This window comes from Saimiri boliviensis, chromosome 11 (genome assembly GCF_048565385.1).
Source record: "Saimiri boliviensis isolate mSaiBol1 chromosome 11, mSaiBol1.pri, whole genome shotgun sequence".
Taxonomy (NCBI): domain Eukaryota; kingdom Metazoa; phylum Chordata; class Mammalia; order Primates; family Cebidae; genus Saimiri; species Saimiri boliviensis.
This window is the reverse complement of record NC_133459.1, coordinates 41,153,690-41,177,277: the sequence shown is the minus strand read 5'-3', so window position 1 is coordinate 41,177,277 and position 23,588 is coordinate 41,153,690. Positions and strand designations below refer to the sequence as shown.

At 43.0% G+C, this 23,588-nt stretch overlaps 1 protein-coding gene across 1 annotated transcript in view; it reads right to left on the bottom strand.

Annotated features, from left to right (window-relative positions):
* Positions 1-23,588, bottom strand: part of RIMKLA (ribosomal modification protein rimK like family member A) — a 38,692-nt gene that overhangs the window by 5,151 nt on the left and 9,953 nt on the right. Inside the window, exons 2-4 of the mRNA XM_003936983.4 lie at positions 14,924-15,154; positions 9,725-9,811; positions 3,320-3,523 (exon numbers count right to left, since the gene is read on the bottom strand). Of these exons, the coding sequence (XP_003937032.1) occupies positions 3,320-3,523; positions 9,725-9,811; positions 14,924-15,154 (522 nt within the window). The remainder of the gene's footprint in view (positions 1-3,319; positions 3,524-9,724; positions 9,812-14,923; positions 15,155-23,588) is intronic.

The following is a 23,588-nucleotide window of genomic DNA, read 5'->3' as shown; positions in this document are numbered from 1 at the left end:
AAAACTCCGTCTAAAAAAAAAAAAAAAAGACTATACAATATGACCATAACTAGGCAAAAAGAGATTTCTCAGAAGAAAAGACTGTAAGTTACACCAAAATATTAAATTGTTTTCTCTAAATGGTGGAGATGATAAATACCTTTTTCCTTTGACTTTGCTGTGTTTTCCAAAAAAAATTTTTTTTGGACAGTCTTGCTCTGCTTGACCTGTCACTCAAGGCTGGAGTGCAGTGGCACGATCTCGACTCACTGCAACCTCCACATCCTGGGTTCAAGCAATTCTCCTCCTGCCTCAGCCTCCTGAGTAGCTGGGATTACAGGCGCCCACCACGCCGCCTGGCTAATTGTTGTATTTTTAGTACAGACAGAGTTTCACCATGTTGGGCAGGCTAATTTCAAACTCCTGACCTCAGGTGATCCACCCACCTTGGCTTCCCAAAGTGCTTGGATTTCAAGTGTGAACCACTGCGCCCGGGCATATTTTCCAAATTTTCTATACTGAGAATGTATTCCTCTTAAGAATAGAACAAATAAAATTAACTTACTGATTTTTAAGGAGAGAGAGACGGCTCTTTCTGCCATCTTGTGTGCTACCATAATGGTGCATGTCAATGCCCTGGCTGATACTCTCGAGAGCATCACCAATGCCAAAAAGAGAGACAAACACCAGGTTCTTATTAGGCCATGCTCCAAAGTCATCATCTGGTTTATAACTGTGATGACAAAGCATAGTTATGCCGGCAAATCTGAAATCACTGATGATCACAGAGCTGGCAAAACTATTGTGAACCTCGTAGGCAGGTTAAACAAGGGTGGAGTGAACAAACCCTATCTGATGTGCAACTTGAAGATCTAGAAAAATGGCAGAATAATCTGCTCCCATCCCATCTGTTTGGTTTCACTGTACTGACAACCTCAGCTGGCATCACGGCCATGGTGGCCTGTGAAGAAGATGAAAACACACAGGTGGGAAAATCCTGGGATTCTTTTACTAGGGATGTAATACATATTAATATTTATAAGTAAAATGCCTTAATGGACCAAAAAAAAAAGAAGAGAGAGAGACAGAGATGGAAAGGACTGAGACAAAATTCTGCAGGAAGGACAGAGAGACCGATTGCCCTGACTTTGCTAAAAAGCTAGGACTTCAGATTTAACTGTCTCCAGTTAGCCTCCTTGGAAAGATTTAAGAATTGTATTCTCAGGTCCAATAACTAGTGCTTTACCTTAATACTCTTCCTTCCCATGATACTGTATCTAAAAAAGGCTATAAACCAGTTTTAAAATGGCTCACCAAGAAAAGTAACATGGATAAATTATAAAACCACGATTACTAATGAATGGATTTTGTAAGGTAACTAAAAAAGTAAAAATAGGCCGGGCGCGGTGGCTCAAGCCTGTAATCCCAGCACTTTGGGAGGCCGAGTGGGATCACGAGGTCGAGAGATCGAGACCATCCTGGTCAACAAAGTGAAACCCCGTCTCTACTAAAAATACAAAAAATTAGCTGGGCATGGTGGTGCGTGCCTATAATCCCAGCTACTCAGGAGGCTGAGGCAGGAGAATTGCCTGAACCCAGGAGGCGGAGGTTGCAGTGAGCCGAGATCGCGCCATTGCACTCCAGCCTGGGTAACAAGAGCGAAACCCCATCTCAAAAAAAAAAAAAAAAAAAAGTAAAAATAACACACACGGTTCAATACTGTGGCACTAAACATGATTATCATTAAAATGGGCTGGGCATGGTGGCTCACATCTATAATCCCAGCACTTTGGGAGGCCGAGTGGGGTGGATCTCTTGAGGCTAGCCTGGCCCACATGATGAAACCCTGCCTCTACTAAAAGTACAAAAATCAGCCAGGTGTGGTGGTACATGCCTATAATCCCAGTTACTCAGGTGGCTGAGACATCAGAATCACTTGAACCGGGGAGGTGGAGGTTACAGTGAGCCGGGATCATGCCACTGCATTCTAGCCTGGGCAGCAGAGCAAGACTCTTGTCTCAAAAATGAAAAAAAAAGAAAAAGAAAAAAGAAAATGAGATAACATGTAAGACAATTAGTAGTGTGTCAACTTGAATCTGTCAACTTGAATCTAGCATTTGACTCCATCACACCACTTTATCACAGTATCTTACAATTATCTCTCTCCTTTTTTTTTTTTTTTTAAACAGATAGGGTCTCACTCTGTTGCCCAAACTGGAGTGCTATGGTGCAATCATAGCTCACTGCAGCCTCAAACTCCTAGGCTCAAAGGATCCTCTCACCTCAGCTTCCTGGTACTACAGGCAGTGCTAGTATACTTGGCTAACTTTTAAAAAATTTTTCTGTAGAGACAGGGGTCTCGCTTTGTTGTCCAGGCTGGTCTCAAACTCCTGGCTTTAAGTGATCTTCCTGCCTTGGCTTTCCAAAATGCTGAGATTACAGGCATAAGCCACCACACGTGGCCCATGTGTCTTCTTTATGAGATCACATGCTACCTGAGGGCAAGGGCTCTCTCATAATCTCTACACTCTCGACATCTATCACAGAGTCTGTTCCTGGAAATGCCCAATAACTCTCAATTAAAGAAGTGCCAGATAGCATCTAAGCCTCTTTATCAGTCACTGGACTTGGAATATTCTTCTGGTGATTTAGGAAATCTAGCAATTTAGGAAATCAAACTAGTGGCTGTGATTTTTTTTCCTATTACCAACATACAAACTAATTCAATGAGGCTGACAATAATTTTCTGTGATGGGACAAGAATTTATATCCCTCTTGGAATATCTCCATTCAGCACAACAGAAAACAAACACTATCAACAGGTTAATGGGATGTGTTTATGCATGCAACCAAAGCATAAACTGTAGCTTTCTAATAGCATCATATAAAAAAGGAAAACATTTTCCATTAAAATAGGAAACTATGATATTTTTCCTGTCATTACTTTAGTTTTGACTCATTATTTTTTGCCTGAGTTGTTGCAACAGCTTCAAAACTCACCTCCCTACCTCCCATCTTAGCCTTTGCTCCATCCTTTACACAAATGGGAGTTTTTCTCCAGCGTCGGTCTTCATGTCACTCTCTGTTTTAAGTCTTAACACCTAGAGGAGAGGGTTCAGTCCTCCATGTCCTGACACTCTTTGCCTGACCTCTGCCGCAGCTCTTACACTCATATGCTCCCCTCCTGGACTGCTTGCTGCCACAGGAAAGGGTTTGTTCCTCATTCTCATCTATGAGATCCTGGTGTCTAGCAGAGGGTCCGACAAGACAATAGGGATCGATATATATTTGCTGAATGGGTCGAAAAACCCTAATAACACCCTGCGCTTTTATACCTTACCGAGAGAGCAGTTGCTCTGCATCCGTCCATCAGTGGAACAGCGAAGCATAGAGCCTATGACTTGGCCCCCTACCACCACCACCCGGATGTCCTTTCCATGGGACTCCTTCACGTACTTCTGGAACAGGTAGGGCACATCATGGCGGATCAGATGGCAGATGTCAGAGAGGTGATGTTTATCTCTTGCCAGAAAAACAGCTTTTCCTTTAATAAGAAAGACAAAGAGCAAGACGAGGGTTAGAGAAGCCCCTGGACGCTGTTCTTGCCATTTGGCCTCCTTGTCCATAGAGCCATCAGTTCTCTCTGAACTTGCCTCACTTTGATCCCTTCTATTTCTCTGCTAGACTTTTGCTGGTGCTTTATTTTTTTGAGACGGAGTCTCACTGCAACCTCTGCCTCCTGGGTTCAAGTGATTCTCCTGCCTCAGCCTTCTGAGTAGCTGGGATTACAGGCACCCACCACCATGCCCAGGTAAGTTTTATATTTTTCAGAGACAGGGTTTCACTACATTGGCCAGATGGTCTCAATCTCCTGATCTTGTGATCCACCTGTCTCAGCCTCCCAAAGTGCTGGAATTATACGCATGAACCACCGCACCCAGCCTGGCTTTTGCTTCTTATCAAATAACCAATGAACCTTACTTTCCCTTAACTTTCCTCAGGTCCTAATACCCTTTCCCTTCACCATCACTCTTTTTGAAATGACATAATGACATATTCCAGAAACACAAAGAAAGAGCCACAATAGAATCCCAAGGATCTAATCAATTCAGTTCCCAAAACAGTTAATTAGCATCTCCCATCACCCCCCAGGATGCCGATTATGCAGGGTCCACATCTAATTCATTGTTAAAAAAATCCCCACACCTAACACTGGGCTATATGCACAGGGAAGATGTCAATTAATGTTTGTAGAACATAATTTATTGAACATACTTTAGAGAAATTCCAAGTCTGGATGAAGAGAGATTCAAAAAAAGGGTAGCACGGTGTGATATAACATCAAGAGAGGTTTATGTGTAATTCTTTGGGAGCTCAAAGGAGGGAACCACTGACAAGCATCCTTCCTTTTAGACATAAAATTATTATTTGGCCACACCATTTAATTCTGAAAGGAATGGCCTATGCCTCTACTAATCTCTGAAGAAAGCATTGCTTCTTGATTCTGAATTCTTTTTTTTTTTTTTAGATGGAATCTTGCTCTGTTGCCCAGGGTAGAGTACAGCTGGCGCAATCTCAGCTCACTGCAACCTCCGTCTCCTAGGTTCAAGCAATTCTCCTGCCTCAGCCTCCCGAGTAGCTGGGATTACCGGTGCCCATCACTGTGCCAGGCAAATTTTTATATTTTTAGTAGGGATGGGGCTTCACCATCTTGGCCAGGCTGGTCTTGAACTCTTGATCTCATGATCCACAGGCCTCAGCTTCCCAAAGTGCTGGGATTACAGGCTTGAGACATTGCAGTGGGCCTAAATTCTTTCTATTCAAATCGCCTACACTTTTGTAATTATTTAGCATCAGCATTTTTTTTTTTTTAAAGACAGTCTCGCTCTGTCACCCAGGCTGGAGTGCAGTGGTGTGATCTTGTCTCACTGCAACCTTCGCCTCCCGGGTTAAAGCAATTCTCCTGCCTCAGCCTCCAAAGTAGCTGGGATTACAGGCATGCACTATCATCCCTGGCTGATTTTTGTATTTTTAGTAGAGACAGGGTTTCATCATGTCAGCCAGCTGGTCTCAAATTCCTGGCCTCAAGTGATCTGCCTGTCTCAGCCTCCCAAAGTACTGGGATTATAGGTGTGAGTCACCATGCCCATCCATCATTGGCTTTTCCACTGGTATATTAGCTAATATACCAATTATACTATATTAGACCTGAGCAGATGTTCTGATAAATTTGCTCTGCAAAGCTGACATGAGTATGCCTAGTCTGAGCATTCTTTTCAGCAAATATGGAACAAAGTGATGGTTTTCCTAAGCTTTGTGTCACCATCTTATAAGGAGTGGAACTCTTCTGAAGTCCTGATAAAAAGATCAGTCCCTAGTGGTACATACAACTGAAAAGTAACCTCCAAAACATGTTATAACCAGGAAGCAATCATTCCTGAGATGACTGGACCCTAGACACCCGACAGAGCTAGAGGAGTAGGGCCACATGATCTGAAGATGTCCATGTGGCAGGTGACAGAAGGGTGTGCAGGTAAGTGGGCATCACTGTCAGGGAAGCTGGAGAGGGCCCAGCAAGGGGGCATGGGAAGAAAATGGAGAGGCCCCAGCAAGTGTGCACGATGCAGCATCAGTGTTACCTGTCTTCAATCAATCAGTGTTTGAAGATGTCTTCAATCAATTAGCCAGGCATGGTGGTGCATGCCTATCGTCCCAGCTACTTGGGAGGCTGAGGCAGGAGGATCGTTTGAGCCCAAGATGCAGAGGTTGCAATAAGGTACAAGGGCAAGCAGGTACACATCTGATGCCAGGAGATATGGCTTCTGTCAACAGATGGCTGGGATTCAGGTATATGCACTGGAGTTCTCTGGACGTTAGGTAGGATTTTCAGCAGAGATGGGGGCTAGAGATAGGAACTGGGTTTCTTGGTTTCTGGTACAGAAGTTCTAATACGGGGCTCAGTCTGCAGTTAATAAAGGAGCTATAGTTTTAAGTCAAAAAGGAAAAAAGGAGAGCAAGGCAGCAAGATTGGTTAATAATGTACTAAGTGCCAAGCACTTGGCTTTTTTATTATTTCGCCTATATGTCACACTAGCCCTAGGAAGCTATTACGACAAGGATGGTTAATCCCATTTGAGAGAAAAAGGGTCAAATTTCAAAACTTAGTATAAAGTTACAGTAATCAAGACAGTGTGGCCTGGCATAAAGATAGAACTATATCAATGGAATAAAATTGAAGGCCCAGAAATAAACCTTCACACACATGGTGAACTGATTTTTGACAAAGGTTCCAACAGCATTTAGTGGGCAAACAAACAGGCTCTTCAACAAACGGTATTAGGAAAACTGTATATCCACATGCAAAAGAATAAAGTTGAACCCCTACCTCATACCATATATAAAAATTAACTCAAAATGGATCAAAGACTCAAAGGAAAGGGCTAAAACTATAAAGCTTTTAGAAGGCAAAAAATGACATCAAAAGCACATGGAAGCAAAAAATAGAAAAATAGACAAGTTAGACTTTCTAAAATAAAAAAACTTTTGTGCATCAAAGCCACTATATCAGGAAATGAAAAGACAACCTACAGAATGGGAAAAACATGTTCAAACATGTTATTATATATATAATAAGGATTTAGAATCTATATTATATGGCTGGGTGCAGTGGCTCACACCTGTAATCCCAGCACTTTGGGAGGCTAAGGTGGGTGAATGACTTGAGTCCAGGAATTTGAGACCAGCCTGGGCAACATGACGAAATCCTGTCTCTACGAAAAATACAAAAATCAGCCAGGCATGGAGGTGCATGCCTATTGTCCCAGCTACTTGGGAGGCTGAGGCAGGAGGATCGTTTGAGCCCAAGATGCAGAGGTTGCAATAAGCCAAGATTGCACCATTGCAGTCCAGCAAGAGCCTGTCTCCAAAAAAAAAAAAAAAAAAAAAAAAAAAAAAAAAAAAAATCTACATTATAGAATAACCCTTCAAACTCAAAAATAAAAAGATTAAAAACCCAGTTAAAAAGTGGGCAAAGGGGGCTGGGCGCAGTGGCTCAGGCCTTCAGGCCTGTAATCCTAGCACTTTGGGAGGCCAAGGCAGGTAGATCACAAGGTCAGGAGTTCAAGACAGCCTGGCAAAGATGGTGAAACCCTAGCTCTACTAAAAATACAAAAAAGTTAGTTGGGCATGGTGGCAGGCGCCTGCAATCCCAGCTACTCGGGAGGCTGAGGCAAGAGAATCACTTGAACCCGGGGGATGGAGGTTGTAGTGAGCCGAGATCACGCCACTGCACTCCAGCCTGGGAACAGAGAGACCCCATCTCCCAAGAAAAAAGAAAAAAAAAAAAGTGAACAAAGGATATGAAAAAAACATTCCTCCAAAGAAGGTATATAAATGGCCAAGAAGCACATGAAAAGATGCCCAACACGATTAGTCTTTGGGTAAATGCAAATCAAAACCTACATACATACATAAAAAATAACAAGTGATGGTGAGGATATGGAACCCTTAAACATTGCTGGTGGAAATGTAAAATGACATAGCCATTATGAAAAACAATTTGGCAGTCCTCTAAAAGTTACACATAGAATTACTATATGACCTAGCAATTCCATCCCTAGGGATATATCCAAGAGAAATGAAAACGTGTGTTCACACAAACACGTGTACACAGATGTTCACAGCAGCATTATTCATAAGTCACGAAGTGGAAACAATCGAAACGTCCACCAACTGATGAACACGTAAACCAAATGTGGAACAGCCATACCACATATTGTTAAGTCACAAAAAGAGATAAACTAGTGTTACTTGCTACAACGTGGATGAACCTTGAAAACATCGTGCTATGTGAAAGAAGCCATACACAAGAGTCCACATACTGTAAAAATCCACTTATATAAATTAGCCAAAACAGGCAAATCTATAGTAACAAAGTATTATTAATAAGAGATCAGTGGTTGCCAGGGACTGAGGGAGAGGCAATCGGGACTAACTACTAGGTATGAGGCTTCTTTTGGAAGTCATGGAAATGCTCTGAAATTAAGTAGTGGTAATAGTTGTAAAATGTAGTGAGTACACTAAAATCCACAGAATTTTACACTTTGCACTGGTAAATTTTTATGTAAATTACATTTCAATTTTTTGAATTTACAAAATATTATGTATTATATTTAATTTCCGTTTGCTGTCTGTCTTACCTTTCTACAATGTAAGCTCCTTGAGCGCAGGAACTTTTGTTCTTATCTGTATCCCCAAAGCCTGGAATAGTGCCTGGCATTTTGTAGACACTCAATAAATATGTTATGTATATTTTACTGCAGTAAAAAAATAACTGGTTGAAAGGCTGGTTGAAATTGAGCTCAGAAGCATATCTGATAGCACTAAGAGCCCCGCTTTGCTACCCAGGCTCCTTTCTCTGCTCCTCAACAGGACTCATCTACGCTCAAAGGCTGTTTTGCCTACCCCTGCTTATGTGTGTTACTCGCTCACTTCCTCCAGTTCAAATTCTACACTTCCATTTAAGTCTCCTTTTCTTCCACAGAAGACTTCATGGCAGAGTTGTCCCCTCCCTCCTGTAGGCTCAAACAGACTCCTAGACATACCTGCTATGGCAGTGATCACCATGCAATGCAACTGTGCCTACTATCTACACACTTGAACTCCAAGAGAATAGTGATTGGGTCTAGTTCGTTTTTTTGGCGGGGGGAGACCCAAGGTCTTGCTCTGTCACCTAGAATGGAGTGCTGTCTACTTCATTTCTATTGCATAGTCCCTACACCATAGTAGTTGCTCACTACATATCTATTTAGGGTGACCTTCCCTCACTCCAGATGCCCAGAGCATTTAAGCATGCTGCGCGGGTGTCCCGATGAGGCACCTGCTCATATACTGCAGGAGGACTGCTTTCTGCTGCTGATGTCCCTACTGAGTCCCTATGATGCACTAAGCACTGCAGTAAGCTTTACAGAGAAAGATGCTCTGGACCTGGTCCCCACCGCTGAGCAGCTGGCAGTCTAGTAAAGGAAGCGGACATATAAACCTGTAACTGTTATAAAGTGTAGTACTCTGCTAGAGGCACGTATAAAATGCTATGGAAACAAAAAGGAAAGAGCAATTAATTTTGTCTGGAAGACAGGAAGGGAGATCAGGGATGTGTGTAAAAAAGAAATGATACCTGGAGCTGGCCTTAAAGGATGAGCAGAAGTTGACCAGGTGATCAGAGAAAGATGGCATTCTCAGTAAAGGGAAAAGAGCAGACGCTTAAAGAGAGGAAAATGCACAGTCTACCTGGTGAATGAGAAGTAGTCTGGAATGGATTATTAAGGGTTTATGTGGCCAGAGGAGGCTGCAAGGGAAGGCTGAGGCTTTTCGAGCGGGGCCTTCCATTTCCTGACTAGGGATATGGACTCTAACAGGCAGCACATGGTTTTTCAGTGAGAGAGTGACAAGAATAGATCTATGTTTCGGAGAAATTACTTCAAAACAAAACAAAACAGAAATGGCAGTGGCAGTGGAGTTATGGAAACTGATCAGCATCAAGTCAGGAGTCGGCTGCAACAGTCCAAGGAAGAGATGGGCAGGATCTGAGAAAAGCAAGAACAGAGGACAAAGAGGAAAGGACACTGCAAGCTCCTCAAAGGGGAGCTCCATTTTTCTAAGCAGTACTTGAAAAGTGTCTTGTCCATGCAGAGCAGCAGCCCTAGTGGGCTGATTACCCAGGAAGCCCTGGAAAGGTGGCACTGACCCCGGTGGCCTCGTGTGCTCTTCACCACGACCGGGTAGCCCAGGGGCTCAGCTTCATCAATCATTTTTGAGAAGTCTTCATGCCCACCTGCCAAGAAAAGGTAAAAGTCAGTGAAGGCAAGGCAGATGGTCACCCCAGCCCTGCCCCTCTGTAGGAATTCTTCTGAGGCCTCATCTCTCTCTCATAATTAAGGCCATTCAAACACATTTGATTCAACAGACTCACATTATGCACCTGCAAAGTAAAAGGTGGGAGCAGACAAGTAAAGAAACCAACATTTAGCAGGTACCTTCTATGTGGTAAAGGCCTCACATGCTCTAGTCCATATAATCCTTATATCATATAGGTAGACACCTTACCCTTTACAGTGGCTGTGGTAGGTGGAACCCCAAGATACCTGCTCCCTGGTGTACACACCTTGTATAATCCCCTCTTCTAAGTGTGGAAGGGACCAGTGACTATGTTGGATATCATTCCTGTTATTTTGAATTTAACAGAAAGGGAGATGACCCCTGGTGAGCCTGACCTAATCAGATGAGTCCCTTTAAAAAAAAAAAAAAAAGGTGAAACATCAGAGAGTCTCTTCTTCTGGCCTTGAAGGAGCAAACTGCCATGTTGTGGTGAAGACCATGTGGCAGGAAGCGGAGGGCAGCCTCTAGCGGAGAATGGCCCAACTGATGGCTAGCAAGGAAGTGGGGCACTTAATCCCGCAACAGCAAGGAACTGAGTGCCAACAGCCAGGCGGCTTGGAAAAAGATCCCAAACTTCAGGCGAGACCACAGCCCCAGCTGACAGCACGATTTCAGCTATGGAGACCTAAGCAGAGAACCCGGCTATGCTGTGGCTAGACTTCTGACCTACAGAAACTACAAGATAATCAATGGGTATAATTTGAAGCTTCTTAGTTTTTAGAAGTTTGTTATGCAGCAATAGAAAAGAAACCAAGCCTGGGAATTTGTCTCACCCAAAATGAAGGTATGACTCTGAAGCCTGAACTGGTTCTCCCATACTCCTATAAGCCTTATTTAAAAAAATATGAATAACGATGTGCATAAAAATAGTTCTAAATTGTTTTATGAACTGAGTTCCTGTATATACTTTATCAAATATAATCTTTTCTTTATAACTTAGGGTCAATGTCATGAACATTAATGGCTGCACTATGCGCCCTGAGGGACTACCTCTGCCCTCCATTTAATGGTACCAAACTCGTGCACTTTCTAGTTTGGGAACCTGGTTTCTTTAATGGTTTGTCACATTCCTTGCTGTCAGATGTCAACTAATATGTCTCACTGCTGTCACTATAGAGCAGAAAGAAGCCTCTTTTCCTGCTTCTCTTTGCTGTGGGGTTAGAAAGGAGAAAGCAACTTGTGAGATGATTTTTCCAGCACAGGGGAAACTAGGTTCCAGATGAGAGTCTGGTGGGCTTTCCCATTCATTAGTGAAAGAGGGAGGTTCAATGCTTGTTGGAATTCGTGACACATATCTGGGCTGCTTGGAGGTCCTTTTTTTCACTTTTTAGTTCTAAAAAAATGTGCTGGATAGATGTGTTTTGTAGGTACACTGGGGTGCTAGTTTTCTCTTGCTGCTGTAACACGTTACAACAACTTGGTGGTTCAAACAACACAAATCTATTGTCATACAGTTCTGTAGTCAGAAGTCCAACACAGGTCTCACTGGGCTAAAATTAAAATGTTAGCCAAGACTGGGTGTTGTGGCTCATGCCTGGAATCCCAGCATTTTGCGGGGGTTGAGGTGGGTGAATTGCCTGAGCTCAGGAGTTTGAGACCAGCCTGGGCAACATAGTGAAACCCCACCTCTACAAAAAAATACAAAAATTAGCTGGGTATGGTGGTGCATGCCTGTGGTCCCAGCTACTTGGGAGGCTAAGGTGAGAGGATCAGTTGAGCCCAGGAGGTCAAGGCTGCAGTGAGCCACAATTGTGCCACTGCAGTACACTCTGGACAACGGAGAAGAACCCTGTTTCAAAAAATAAAGTTAGGCTCTAGAGGAAAACCTATTTCCTTGCATTTTCCAAGTTCTAAGGCTCCCCGCTTTCCTTGGCTCCTGGCCCTCTTCCATCTCCAAAGCCAGCAATAGCAGGTAGGGTCCTCAAATGTCATCACTCTGATCTTCCCCCTCGGTCACATCTCCCTCTGACTCTTTTCTGCTTTCCTCTTTCACTTTTAAGGACACATACAACATTGGGCCTTCCTGGATAATTTAGAATAATCTCCCTATCTTTTTTTTTTTTTTGAGACGGAGTTTCGCTCTTGTTGCTCAGGCTGGAGTGCAATGGCGCGATCTCGGCTCACCGCAACCTCCGCCTCCTGGGCTCAGGCAATTCTCCTGCCTCAGCCTCCTAAGTAGCTGGGATTACAGGCACGTGCCACCACGCCCAGCTAGTTTTTTGTATTTTTTTAGTAGAGACGGGGTTTCACCATGTTGACCAGAATGGTCTCGATCTCTCGACCTCGTGATCCACCCGCCTCGGCCTCCCAAAGTGCTGGGATTACAGGCTTGAGCCACCGCGCCTGGCCAGAATAATCTCCCTATCTTAAGGTCATCTGCTTAGCGATCAACTCCACCTGCTGCCTTAATTCCCTTTTGCCACATAACCTCATATAATCACAGGTTCCAGAGATTAGGACATGGGTATCTCAGGGTAGGGGAGTGGCATTATTCTGCCTATCACAGGCAAAGCAAAATACTCTAGAACACTAACAAGACCTGTCTAGTTCACAAGAGTGCTAATGATTTAAAAAATAATAATAATAAAGGACAATGAGGCAGTGAAAGTAATTAGGGGCATCTTCATGAAGAGGATGTTTTGTAAGAAGTGAACTCCCAACTTCCAACCATCCCACTTATAAGCTTACGTTCTCTCTAGCCATCCTTTCTTCCCTTCTTTACGATACAGTAAGAGAAGTCCTCCTAATCCATCCCTGCCCCACTGTGCTTTAGACCCCCTTTCTCACCTCCCCAGGGATCCTGCACCCTCTCTGCTATATATTCAACCTCACAATTCCTAATTTCACAGGCATTCTAAACATGCTCAGTTCTCTTCCATCTTAAGCAAATAGAGTCCCTGTTCTTTGAACCTGCATCATCCCTTAACTATAACTTTGTATCCCTAATATCGAGTCACTGAGTGTTATAGACCATTTCCTCACTTCCCATTTATTTCTTCATCCCTCTCTCCAGCACTAAACTGAAACTGTATTCATTCAGCTCCCTGTTGCTGAACCCAACACACACACATTATGTTGCCCTTTTGGAATCATGCAACACTTTTGATGACACCATACTTATACTCTCTCCACTGGCTTCTGTGACCTCTCTTCTTTCTCTTCTCACCTCTCAAGTAGTTGCCCTCCCTCTCTCCCTCCTTCCTTCCTTCCTTTTCTTTTCTTTCTTTCTTTTTTTTTTTTTTCTTTAAAGGCATGGAGTCTCATTCTGTCACCCAGGCTGGAGTGCAATGGCATTATCATACTTCAAAGCAGCTTTGAACTCCTCAGCTCAAATGACTAGTTTCTTTTATAGATTCCTCTTCCTGTACCCATTCCCTAAAGCAGGAGTCCCCAACCCTAGTACCAGACCATGGTCTGTTAAGAACCAGGAAGCATATCAGGTGAGCAGTGGGTGAGCAAGCATTACTGCCTGAGTACCACCTCCTGTCAGATCAGTGATGGCCTGAGATTCTCACAGGAGCTCAAACCCTATTATGAACTGCGCCCCCCTTATGACAATCTAACTAATGTGTGATGATCTGAGGAGGAACAGTTTCATCCTCCCAATCTGTGGAAAAACTGTCTTCCGTGAAACTGGTCCCTGGTGCCAAAAAGCCTGGGGACCACTGCCCTAAAGGATTCCCTCTTTTAAAAAAAATTTTGTGTTAAAATATACATAAAAGTTACCATTTTAACCATTTTAGGTGAACAGATCAGCTCCCTTTTCTTCCTACACAATCTCCCTGAGTACTCTCATCCATTCCTGGGACGTTACCTCACATAATGAAGGTTTCCAACTACACTTCCCTAGTCTGCGCTTCTTTCAGAAGCTTTGATTTATCTGCTGCCTACTAAATATTTTTACTTGCATGCGCTACAGACACCTCGAACAGATCCATGTCTCAAACTGAAATAATCTCTCCCCTACAATCCTTCACCCCCTACCCATCAATCATCTTCTCTCCTCCCACATTTCTAGTCTTAGTGAATGTCTGCTTTCATATCTCGTTGCTCAAATCAGAAACCAGTCACTCTTGATTCCTCTCCATACTCTCATATAAAGCAATCATCATGTCCTATTATTTCTACAACCTTCACAATTCCTGAATCTGTTCACACATCTTCATTCTCACTGTTTAGACCATCATTGCTCACTGGGATTATTTTAAAGACCTACCAGTACTTGTCCTGGCTCTGTCCTGCCCCTGTCCAATTCGTTCTCCACAGTGTAGCCAAAGTGATATTCTGAACTATATAACTCTGATCAGGCCACCTCCCTGATTAAAGCCCTCCCTGTTAACTTCCTGTTAACTCTCAGGATTAATCCTAATCTTCACATGCTGTATATAGTGCCCTCTTATCTTCCCAGCCTTATATTTCAACTGTAACTCTCTTAACATTCTACAAACTACTCAGAATACCACCAACAGGTCAGGGTGTCTCTCCCCTCTGAGTCTTTCTATATTCTTCTCTCTCTTTACATTAAACCCCTCCCACAATTTCCCTTCACTTAGCTAGGTAACATCAGCTTAGCTCTATGTTAGCTCTTTTAGGAAGCCTTCCTCAATGTCTAAACTGCCTTGAGCGCTCTCCTATATATTCCTGAACTGCTCTGCACTGGCCTTTATCATGGCACTTTTTACACTGCTGTGAAATTGCCAGTTAACTTGTCCTTTGCCTCTGATGGACTGGCAATGCCTTGAGGGCAGGACTCTCTTGCTTACTGCCGTAGCCCAGTGCCCAGCATGGTGCCTGGTGCACAGTGTGGAATGACTTACAGAGGGGAAGATGCCAAGGCATTTTCAGATAGAAAGGCCAGGATAAAGATTTCAGATAGAAAGGCCAACAGGTTGAATCAACAGGCTCACATTCAAAAACAACAAAGATCCTAGAAGGTTTCTAGGGAAAGAAAACAGAGATGCACATGATTTGGGAAAATATGTTCCAAGTGTATTTCAAGCTGACTCACCATAGGAGAAGGTGTCTGGCATGGGGACTCCATGTCCAGCCAGTTCTTGGAACGTCCAGAATTTGTTGATGCAATTTAAGATGCTCTGTGGACGATTGACCAACCGGCAGCCCAGCTTCTCCAGGTGTCGCAGGACAGTGATGTCACTGTCTGACTGTACTGAGGGTGTGGGTACCCGCACAAGTACGACATCTGGGAAGGTGGTGAGGGCCTTCTGGTTTAGCTGGAGGCCTGCAATTCAAGGACAACAGTGAGTGCTGTGCCTGCTATCATTCAGTCCACCAGAAGAAATGGTTCCAACAAACTCTTCAAGACCGAACCTAGCAGGAACAGGGCCTCAAAAATGGCCCCCTGGACATCCTGATGTAACAAGGAAACTCTATAGGCAACCCTATACGCCAAACAAATGTGCAGAACATGATCATGAGGAAACACAAAGGAATGAGCAGAAAGAAAGCAGCATAACCAGAATAATCTAAGTTAAAAGAATTCACTGGAGATACATCGTCACCTTCCTTCCCATAGGACAAATATGACTCAAAGTGTAGTGGCTTGGGAGGCTGAAGGCGTAATGAAAAGGAAACAGTTTAGCCCACTTCAGGAATCCCTACCACTCTTGGCACATTATACAGCCTTTTCTCTTTGTTTTGGACAGGGTCTTACTCTGTCACCCAGGCCAGTGCAGTGGCATTCTCTTGGCTCACAGCGACCTCTGCTTCCCAGGCTCAAGTAATTCTCCTATTTCGGACTCCTGAGTAGCTGGAACTACAGGCATGCACCACCACACCTGGCTCTAATTATTGTGTGTTTTTGTAGAGATGGGGTTTTGCCATGTTGCCCAGGCTGATCTCACACTCCTGAGCTCAAGCAGTCCACTTACCTTGGCCTTCCAAAGTGTCAGGATTACAGGCATGAGCCACTGAGCCCAGCTATGCAGTCATTTCAATGATTTTATCAATATAATGAATGCACAAATGTCAATGTTAAGTGAAAAAACAGGATACAAAACTATAAGTAATGCATTATGATCTCAACTATCTAAACAGATACAAGTTGGGAGCAGCTAGAAGGAAATATGCCAACATTTTAACAGTGGGTAATGGAATTACAGGTAATTTCTTCCTTACATTTTATACTTACCTTTATTTTCCAAAATTTCTCTAAGTATTTACTACCTTTATTACAAAAAAACTTTCTGAAAAATCAATCTACTAAAAATCAATTCAATTAAATATCAAAAACTAGAATGCATCCAAAAGACAACCAATCCACTTCGCGAGAGGACATGATGCTGTATTCTACTGGGTTACATGGGAATATTCGCTTGACGTGAAGACTCAGAAGAACCAGAGCACAGTCTTTAAGTTTCTGAAGGGCTTCAGTGCAGAAAAATTATTTGGCTTGTCTTCTATAACTCCAGGAGATAGAGTTCCATAAGAGCTTTATTTTGTCTGTCTGCTCACTGATGTATCCTCAGTGCCTAGAATAGGGCCTGCTGCATGGCAGGCACTCAGTGTTTGTTGAATTGAGTAGAAGCTATAGGGAGATAGATTTGGGCTCAAGAAAATGGATACTTTTCCATTCCCTTAGGACGTAAGGGCCAAGGTTCATTTATCACTTAAGGATGATAAAAGGGAGAATGCAAGGGTAAGAGGGGTTCACAGCAGCTTGCTTGGTCCCTCCCAGTCCTGACATCCTAAGGCTTGTATTACTCTAAGTCATTACCTAGGTCTCTATGGTGCACCCAGAATCTGGTGATGGAATGATTCAGACAGGATATGGGATGAGTAGGGCAATTGAGAAGTTAGTTCAAGGAATTACTTGGTCTGCCCTAATGAACCTTAAAGGAGTCTCTAAAATGCTCTAAATAATTTATTATTTTATTTTTTAGAGACAGGATTTTGCTATCACCCAGGCTAGAGTATAGTGGTGTGATCACAGCTCACCATAACCTCTAACTCCTAGGCTCAAGTGATCCTCCCACCTCAGCCTTCCAAGTAGCTGGGACTACAAGTGTACACCACCACGCCTGGCCAATTAAAAAAAAAATTTGTGGAGATGCAGTCTTGCCCAGGCTGATCTTGAATTCCTGGTCTCAAGTGATCCTCCTGTTTTGGCGTCCCAAAGTGCTGGAATTACAGGCATAAGCCATTATGCCCAGGCAAGAAAATATTTTAAACACAATTTACAGAGCCACCTTATAGGCTTTAACCTAAAGCACCTTCTATTTCACAAGTAATATACTGTATAACCACATAATTCTAGGGGGGGAAAAGGGTGCTAATGAAGTTACAATTTCACCAAGTGATGAATAATACCAATACAAAAACTCTAGGCACAAAGATGAAAAACAGAACACCCACAAAACTACTATATGGCTCTGAGTTGCACAGTTTCCCCCAATCTAGGAGATATTTTACTGGTTTAAAAGGGGAGGGGTAGGTACAATCATTACAATAAACTGTTTTTGGTACTTCCACTGATCGTGTGAATCCAAGGAACTGGAAGTAATTCTCAGGGACGATTTATAAAGAGCATTCAGGTTATCTTCACTTTGCCATCAGAAAACAGTATCACTTATAGATGCTTTTACTGTTCTTTGAAAAATTCCTTTGCCACTTCTAACCCGTGGTGGAAATAATACGAAAGGTAAAAGTAAACCAGCCATGTGTAGTAGCCTCAAAAGTGGTTGGAGAAAAAAGAAAAATATTCAAGTTGCTTAGGATAGAACACCCAGGACAACATTACACAGTGAGATAATATACGTGGAAATGCTTTGAAAACTATAAAATGCTCTACATATGTAAGGCACTGCCATTACTACTATGCAGACATTCTACTAAGCAAAGTAAGACAGTTTATGGAGATTTTTTACCACCTCACAAGAAAAATGGCTTTACAACAGAAATGTGACCTAGAGAAACGAGAAGCAGCAAAAACGTCTGGCTTTCAAATCCCAACATGAGACCACAGACAAACAGTTAAACTTCTAAATGGGAAGAAAAGAATTCAATCATTTCTGGAAATACCAACCACAAGTGGACAGAGACAACTCAGCCCAACGAGCAGATTCACATAGACCTAGGAAGTCTTACCAGGACTTCATCTCTCTTCTCCAAAGGTAAATCTTTGGGCCTGGCTCATTCCAATTGAAGCCTTTAATAAATGAAGAATGGAATGGGTTAAAGTGTAGCCCAAAAGGTTCTACTAAGCAGTTAGACAGGTCAGGTGCATGCTGGCTGTCCAGCCCTGTGCAGAGGGAGACATGACAGGTTTAGGGATGCAGATGCAAAACTAATTACGATCTCTGCCCATTAACGTAGCTTTTTTTTTTTTTTTTTTTTTTTTGAGACGGAGTTTTACTCATCACTCAGCCTGGAGTGCAATGGTGCATTCTCAGCTTACTGCAGCCTTCGCCTCTTGGGTTCAAGTGATTTTCCTACCTAGCTTCCCAAGTAGCTGGGATTACAGGCACCTGCCACCACTCCTGGCGGTTTTTTTTTTTTGTTTTTGTTTTTTGTATTTTTAGTAGAGATGGTGCTTCACCTCTACTACAGATGTTGACCAGGCTGGTCTCGAACTCCTGACCTCAGGTGATCCGCCCACCTCCCAAAGTGCTAGCATTACAGGTATGAGTCACTATTATGTTTAGGCTCTAGCTCTGACATTCTTGCCACGGGCAACTTCACTTGCCCCTTGCTCTTTCCCATTGCCACGGCCATCATTTTTCTAGAAGTAGTAGACGAGAAGCAGCTGCTCATAGTGGCTTCAGTAGGAGCAACATTTCTGCACAGCCATCGACAAGGACAACTTGGGTTTAAGGCTGGCACTTGGCAAACTTGTCTGTAAATTTTGAGACCTTTAACCACTTAAGTAATCTCCTCTCGGGAAAGGACCTGATAAACTTAATACAGGAGAAGCTTAATGTATCACCTTTCCTAGGATCCTTAACATTTCTGCAATCTACAGACCTCAAGTCAAGGGAATTAAGAGCTGATGCAGGATATCAGGAAGAACAGGGTTCTGCTTGGCTGCCAGTCAACAGACCCTCAACAATGAGAGGCTCATGCCCTCCAAGAAGAGATTTCATGTGAATGAGTACCCTAGTGCTCTTGGGGATCACCTTAACTTGGGGAGAGGGAGAGGCAGCTGAGTCATTTCTGGAATATTTGAGGGTCTCCCACACTCATGGGTTGGACTTAAGATTTATTATGTTTAGCCTCAAACCACTTAAAAAAAAAAAAAAAAAAAACTAAACTAAACTAAAATGACCATTCTATCCCCAAACAGGTCATCAGACCTCAAACAAGTTAGGACAGTGACCAATTGCCAACCCATTCAACACCAACTTTTTAAAACCAAAACAATATTTTCTCTATATTCTAAAGAGAATAATCTACTTTTTTTGGGTAACTGTGTTCTGATTTCTTTATTTCTCTATTTATATTTGGAAATATTTTAATGTATTAAAAACAGAGAAAACCGAGGTAACTTTTCCTGAAGAACACAGTCCATTTTTTCTAACCCATACATTGGGTTAAATTCTACATAACTGGGCTGGGTGCGGTGGCTCTCACCTGTAATCCCAGCACTATGGAAGGCCAAGGCAGACGGATTACCTGAGGTCAGGAGCTGAGAACAGCCTGGTCAACATGGTGAAATCCCGTCTCTACTAAAAATATAAAAATTGCCAGGCGCGGTGGCTCAAGCCTGTAATCCCAGCACTTTGGGAGGCCGAGGCGGGTGGATCACGAGGTCGAGAGATCGAGACCATCCTGGTCAACTTGGTGAAACCCCGTCTCTACTAAAAATACAAAAAATTAGCTGGGCATGGTGGCTCGTGCCTGTAATCCCAGCTACTCAGGAGGCTGAGGCAGGAGAATTGCCTGAACCCAGGAGGTGGAGGATGTGGTGAGCCGAGATCATGCCATTGCACTCCAGCCTGGGTAACAAGAGTGAAACTCCGTCTCAAAAAAAAAAAAAAAAAAAAAAAATATATATATATATATATATATATATATATATAAATTAGCCGACTGTGGTGGTGCACACCTGTAATCCCAGCTACTAAGGAGGCTGAGGCAAGGAGAATTGCTTGAACACGGGAGGTGGATGTTGCAGTGAGCCGAGATCACATCATTGTACCTCAGCCTGGGCAACAAGAGCGAAACTCTGTCTCAAAAAAAAACCAAAAAAACAAAAAAACACTACATAACCAGACTTCTGCATTTGTATGTGTAATAGTGAAGAAATGACTTTATAATAAAGAGAAACAGCTTCAGAAATGACCACATCTTTACTGGAAAGCCGAGTTCTAAAACTTAACCATTCTCAGTCATCATACCAATAGAGGGAAGTAGAGGCATGGGTAATAAAAGGTGCTGCAGTTCAGATTTAAATTTGGACATCATTTTAACTGAGGATTTGTTGTGTTTTGGTTATTTGCTAAGAACTTTCACGTATTATCTCGTTTAAATTAAAGGTGTCTTATAATACAGATCCTTGGAATAGATTTGACTTTAAATGTCTTTGCATTTATACAAAGCCAATACATGAGTCATCACCCTCCAACATGTGCACACATGTCACTCCTGTATGTGTGCACACATGTGCATCCTTGGAATCATGCAAGAAAGCTTTAACACTAAATGGATGCCCGGTATGCTAGAAAAAAACCTTCATGTACAAAGCAAGAAGAAAAAATAAGAAAATAGCAGGATACTGAAGCATGAAAGCAAACAAGGACCTCACTTATGGTAGCTTTTAGAACCATTTTATTTGAGCAGGATCATGTAACAGTGGCTGGCAGTGAAACTCTGAAAGTCACCAGAAAGGAATCAACTATATAAATAAAGTGGATAATCCACTTAGCAATTCAGATTATCTTGTGTCATGAGGACGATGTGTCATCCAAACATGACTTGGCGCACCTCCATCAGTTTCCACCTTTCCTCTTCTTTCTTTCTATTCCACCCACAGCATTTTCTCATAAAATAGTTTTTATTCTTAACAAGTAGATGACGCACCCCTCCTCCTTCCCTTAAGTTCTTTGTGACAATGCTCAAAGAAATCTCACCTCCACCTCATTAAAACCCACACACATTTATGTGGCCATTTTCTCTTTCCATCAACTGTGATTTCGAGGTTACTTAATTCAATTCAACCTTTATTGAACTGTTTGGTATGAGTCAGACATACTATTAAGCAGGAATGCAAAGTTGAACTAGGCAGTCTCTGCCTACCAGGAGATTATAGTCTCCTCACAGAGAAAGATTGAGACACAACTTAAATATTCATTCATTTTTTTTCACTCATAAAACACATTTACTGTTCCACATATTCATTCGGTGAATATTTATTTAGCATCTACTTTGGGCCAAGCCCAGTGTTAGTTTGGTTTCTATAGAAGCTCACTCTGAAGACAAGAATTTAAGTGAAAGTATTCTATTTGGATAGTAATTTCAGGAAACGCCAGGAGGGGCACAGAGTAGGGAAGGAGGCAAACAAAACCTGCCTTATCAAGTGAGTTACCACCTCCCAGCAACCAGAGCTGAACCCTACTGAGGAACTCTAGGAAACGGCTTACTCAGTACAAGCACTTCAGTTATTCCACCTGAGAGGCCAGGGAGTTGACGACTTCAAGTTTTTGTTTTTGAGACAGGGTCCTGCTCTGTCTCCCAGGCTGGAGTGCAATGGCATGATCTCGGCTCACTGAAACCTCTGCCTCCCGGGCTCAAGTGATCCTCCTGCCTCAGCTTCATGAGTAGCTGGGATTACAGGCACGAGCGACTACACCCGGCTAATTTTTGTAGAGAGAGGTTTTCACCATATTGTCAAGGCTGGTGTCGAACTCCTGAGCTCAGATGATTTGCCTGCCTCAGCCTCCCAAAGTGCTAAAATTTAATAAACTCATAATGTCTACCTCTCAGGGTATGAGCCACTGTGCCTGGCCAATTTCAAGTGTTTATACATCAACCCAGTTTTTAGTTAATCCTGCTCCAGGGGCATGGTGTTAATTTTCTGACCCTTCTGACTTGCCATACATGTGTGGCCAACATGGGATTCTGTACCAGACAAAGCCCTCTGACAGATGCTGGTGCTGGTAGTCAAAAGTTGGGCCCCAGTGTGATCAAATGGTAAAGGCCAAGAGACTGACAGGAAAGGAACAGGCACTGTCTTCTTAAGGGCTGGGCATGGGAGTTGAGAGGTGCGAGTAAAACAAACAATATCCCTGGAATTTAAGAAGACAGGCCACACACAGTTGCTATTCATGCTATTAATGTTGTGTGCAGAGCACCTGGGTCTTGTTGAGTAGGGAGCGGGAGAGGAGACTAACACAATGTGCTAAGTGCTCCAATAGACCTACATCAGGGTGCAGGGAGAGGAGCGAGCAGTTAGGATGATTATCTCTGCCTGGGGAGAGAGAAAAATTAAAGAAACTTTCAGAAAGGAAACATTGACTCCTAGTGCCCCTAAGCTCTAAAGAAATGTATAAAACTAATAAATTTATAATATCTACCTCTCAAACAAATCAATAGACATCGCTTCTTATCGGCACTGAGTTCAAGAATGTCTCAGGGCTAAAGTAAGTCTGTGGAAAGGCCCTTCAAGAAATTGAAACAACCCGAGATGAAAGGTAATTTGGCAAAGTGGATGCAGTTTTGGCCTTCAAGTCAGAGATCTGATTTATTTCGCTGCTATTATTTAGCTTGGTAAGACACAAAAATCTCTTTGGGTCTGTTTCCTTTTCTGTAAAGTGGAAGGGCCCCAGAACGTGGCAAACCTTCCTTCCTCACCTCCCTCACCACCTCACAACATGATCTTTCTTCAGCCACGAAGACAAGGCTCAGCAAGTCCTTCCCCTCTGTTCATATCAGTCACCCAAGTCTCAGTCTCCAACGCCACATCGCTTTCCTGGACTCTAGACCCCATATGGCTCTGACACTGCCTTTTCTAATTCCACCTTCCACTTCTTCCCATATCCACTCTGCCCACTGAAACTCAATGGGCAGAAAATTCCCTTATTCTCAATCTTTTCGACATGCCTTCTTTTCAGCTTCCTTTTTCGGAGTCTAGCTGCATGCTGTCTCTCGCCAATGACATTGCTTCCCCAACAGCCCTCTAAGTTGTGGCTGTTTTCTGCCCCTCTCACCTCTGATTACTGGGCCCAGATGTCCTCCTTGCTCCTCACTGCAGTTTCCAGATCATCCTTTCTAAAATATCCAGCCTGAATCTCATCAGGCCACACAACACATCTCCCTTGTGCAGGCTGTCTATAGACCCCCGGTCACGCCCTCTGTCCTTGAAGCTTTAGCTCCTGACTTACTCCCACACGGTCATAAATATTGGTGATTTCCATGTCACTATGAAGAATCCTTTCAATGCCAAGGACTCTCAATGTCTTAATCTCTTTTTCTCCAAGGATCTTGTCCACCATCCTACCTCAGCTACCACTCCTGGTTACATTCTAGACTTTGTGTAAACACCCTAATTCTAATCTCCAACTACTCCTCCTATCTTTCCAGCTTGCTTCCTCTAGTACCCCACATCCAGTTACCATCCATGGGTACCCCCATCTTTTCACTGTCCCTCCCTTCATATCCTCAACTTCCCTTCTTATCCTATTCAAACTCCACTGTCAAGCACCATGATCACTTTCTACATA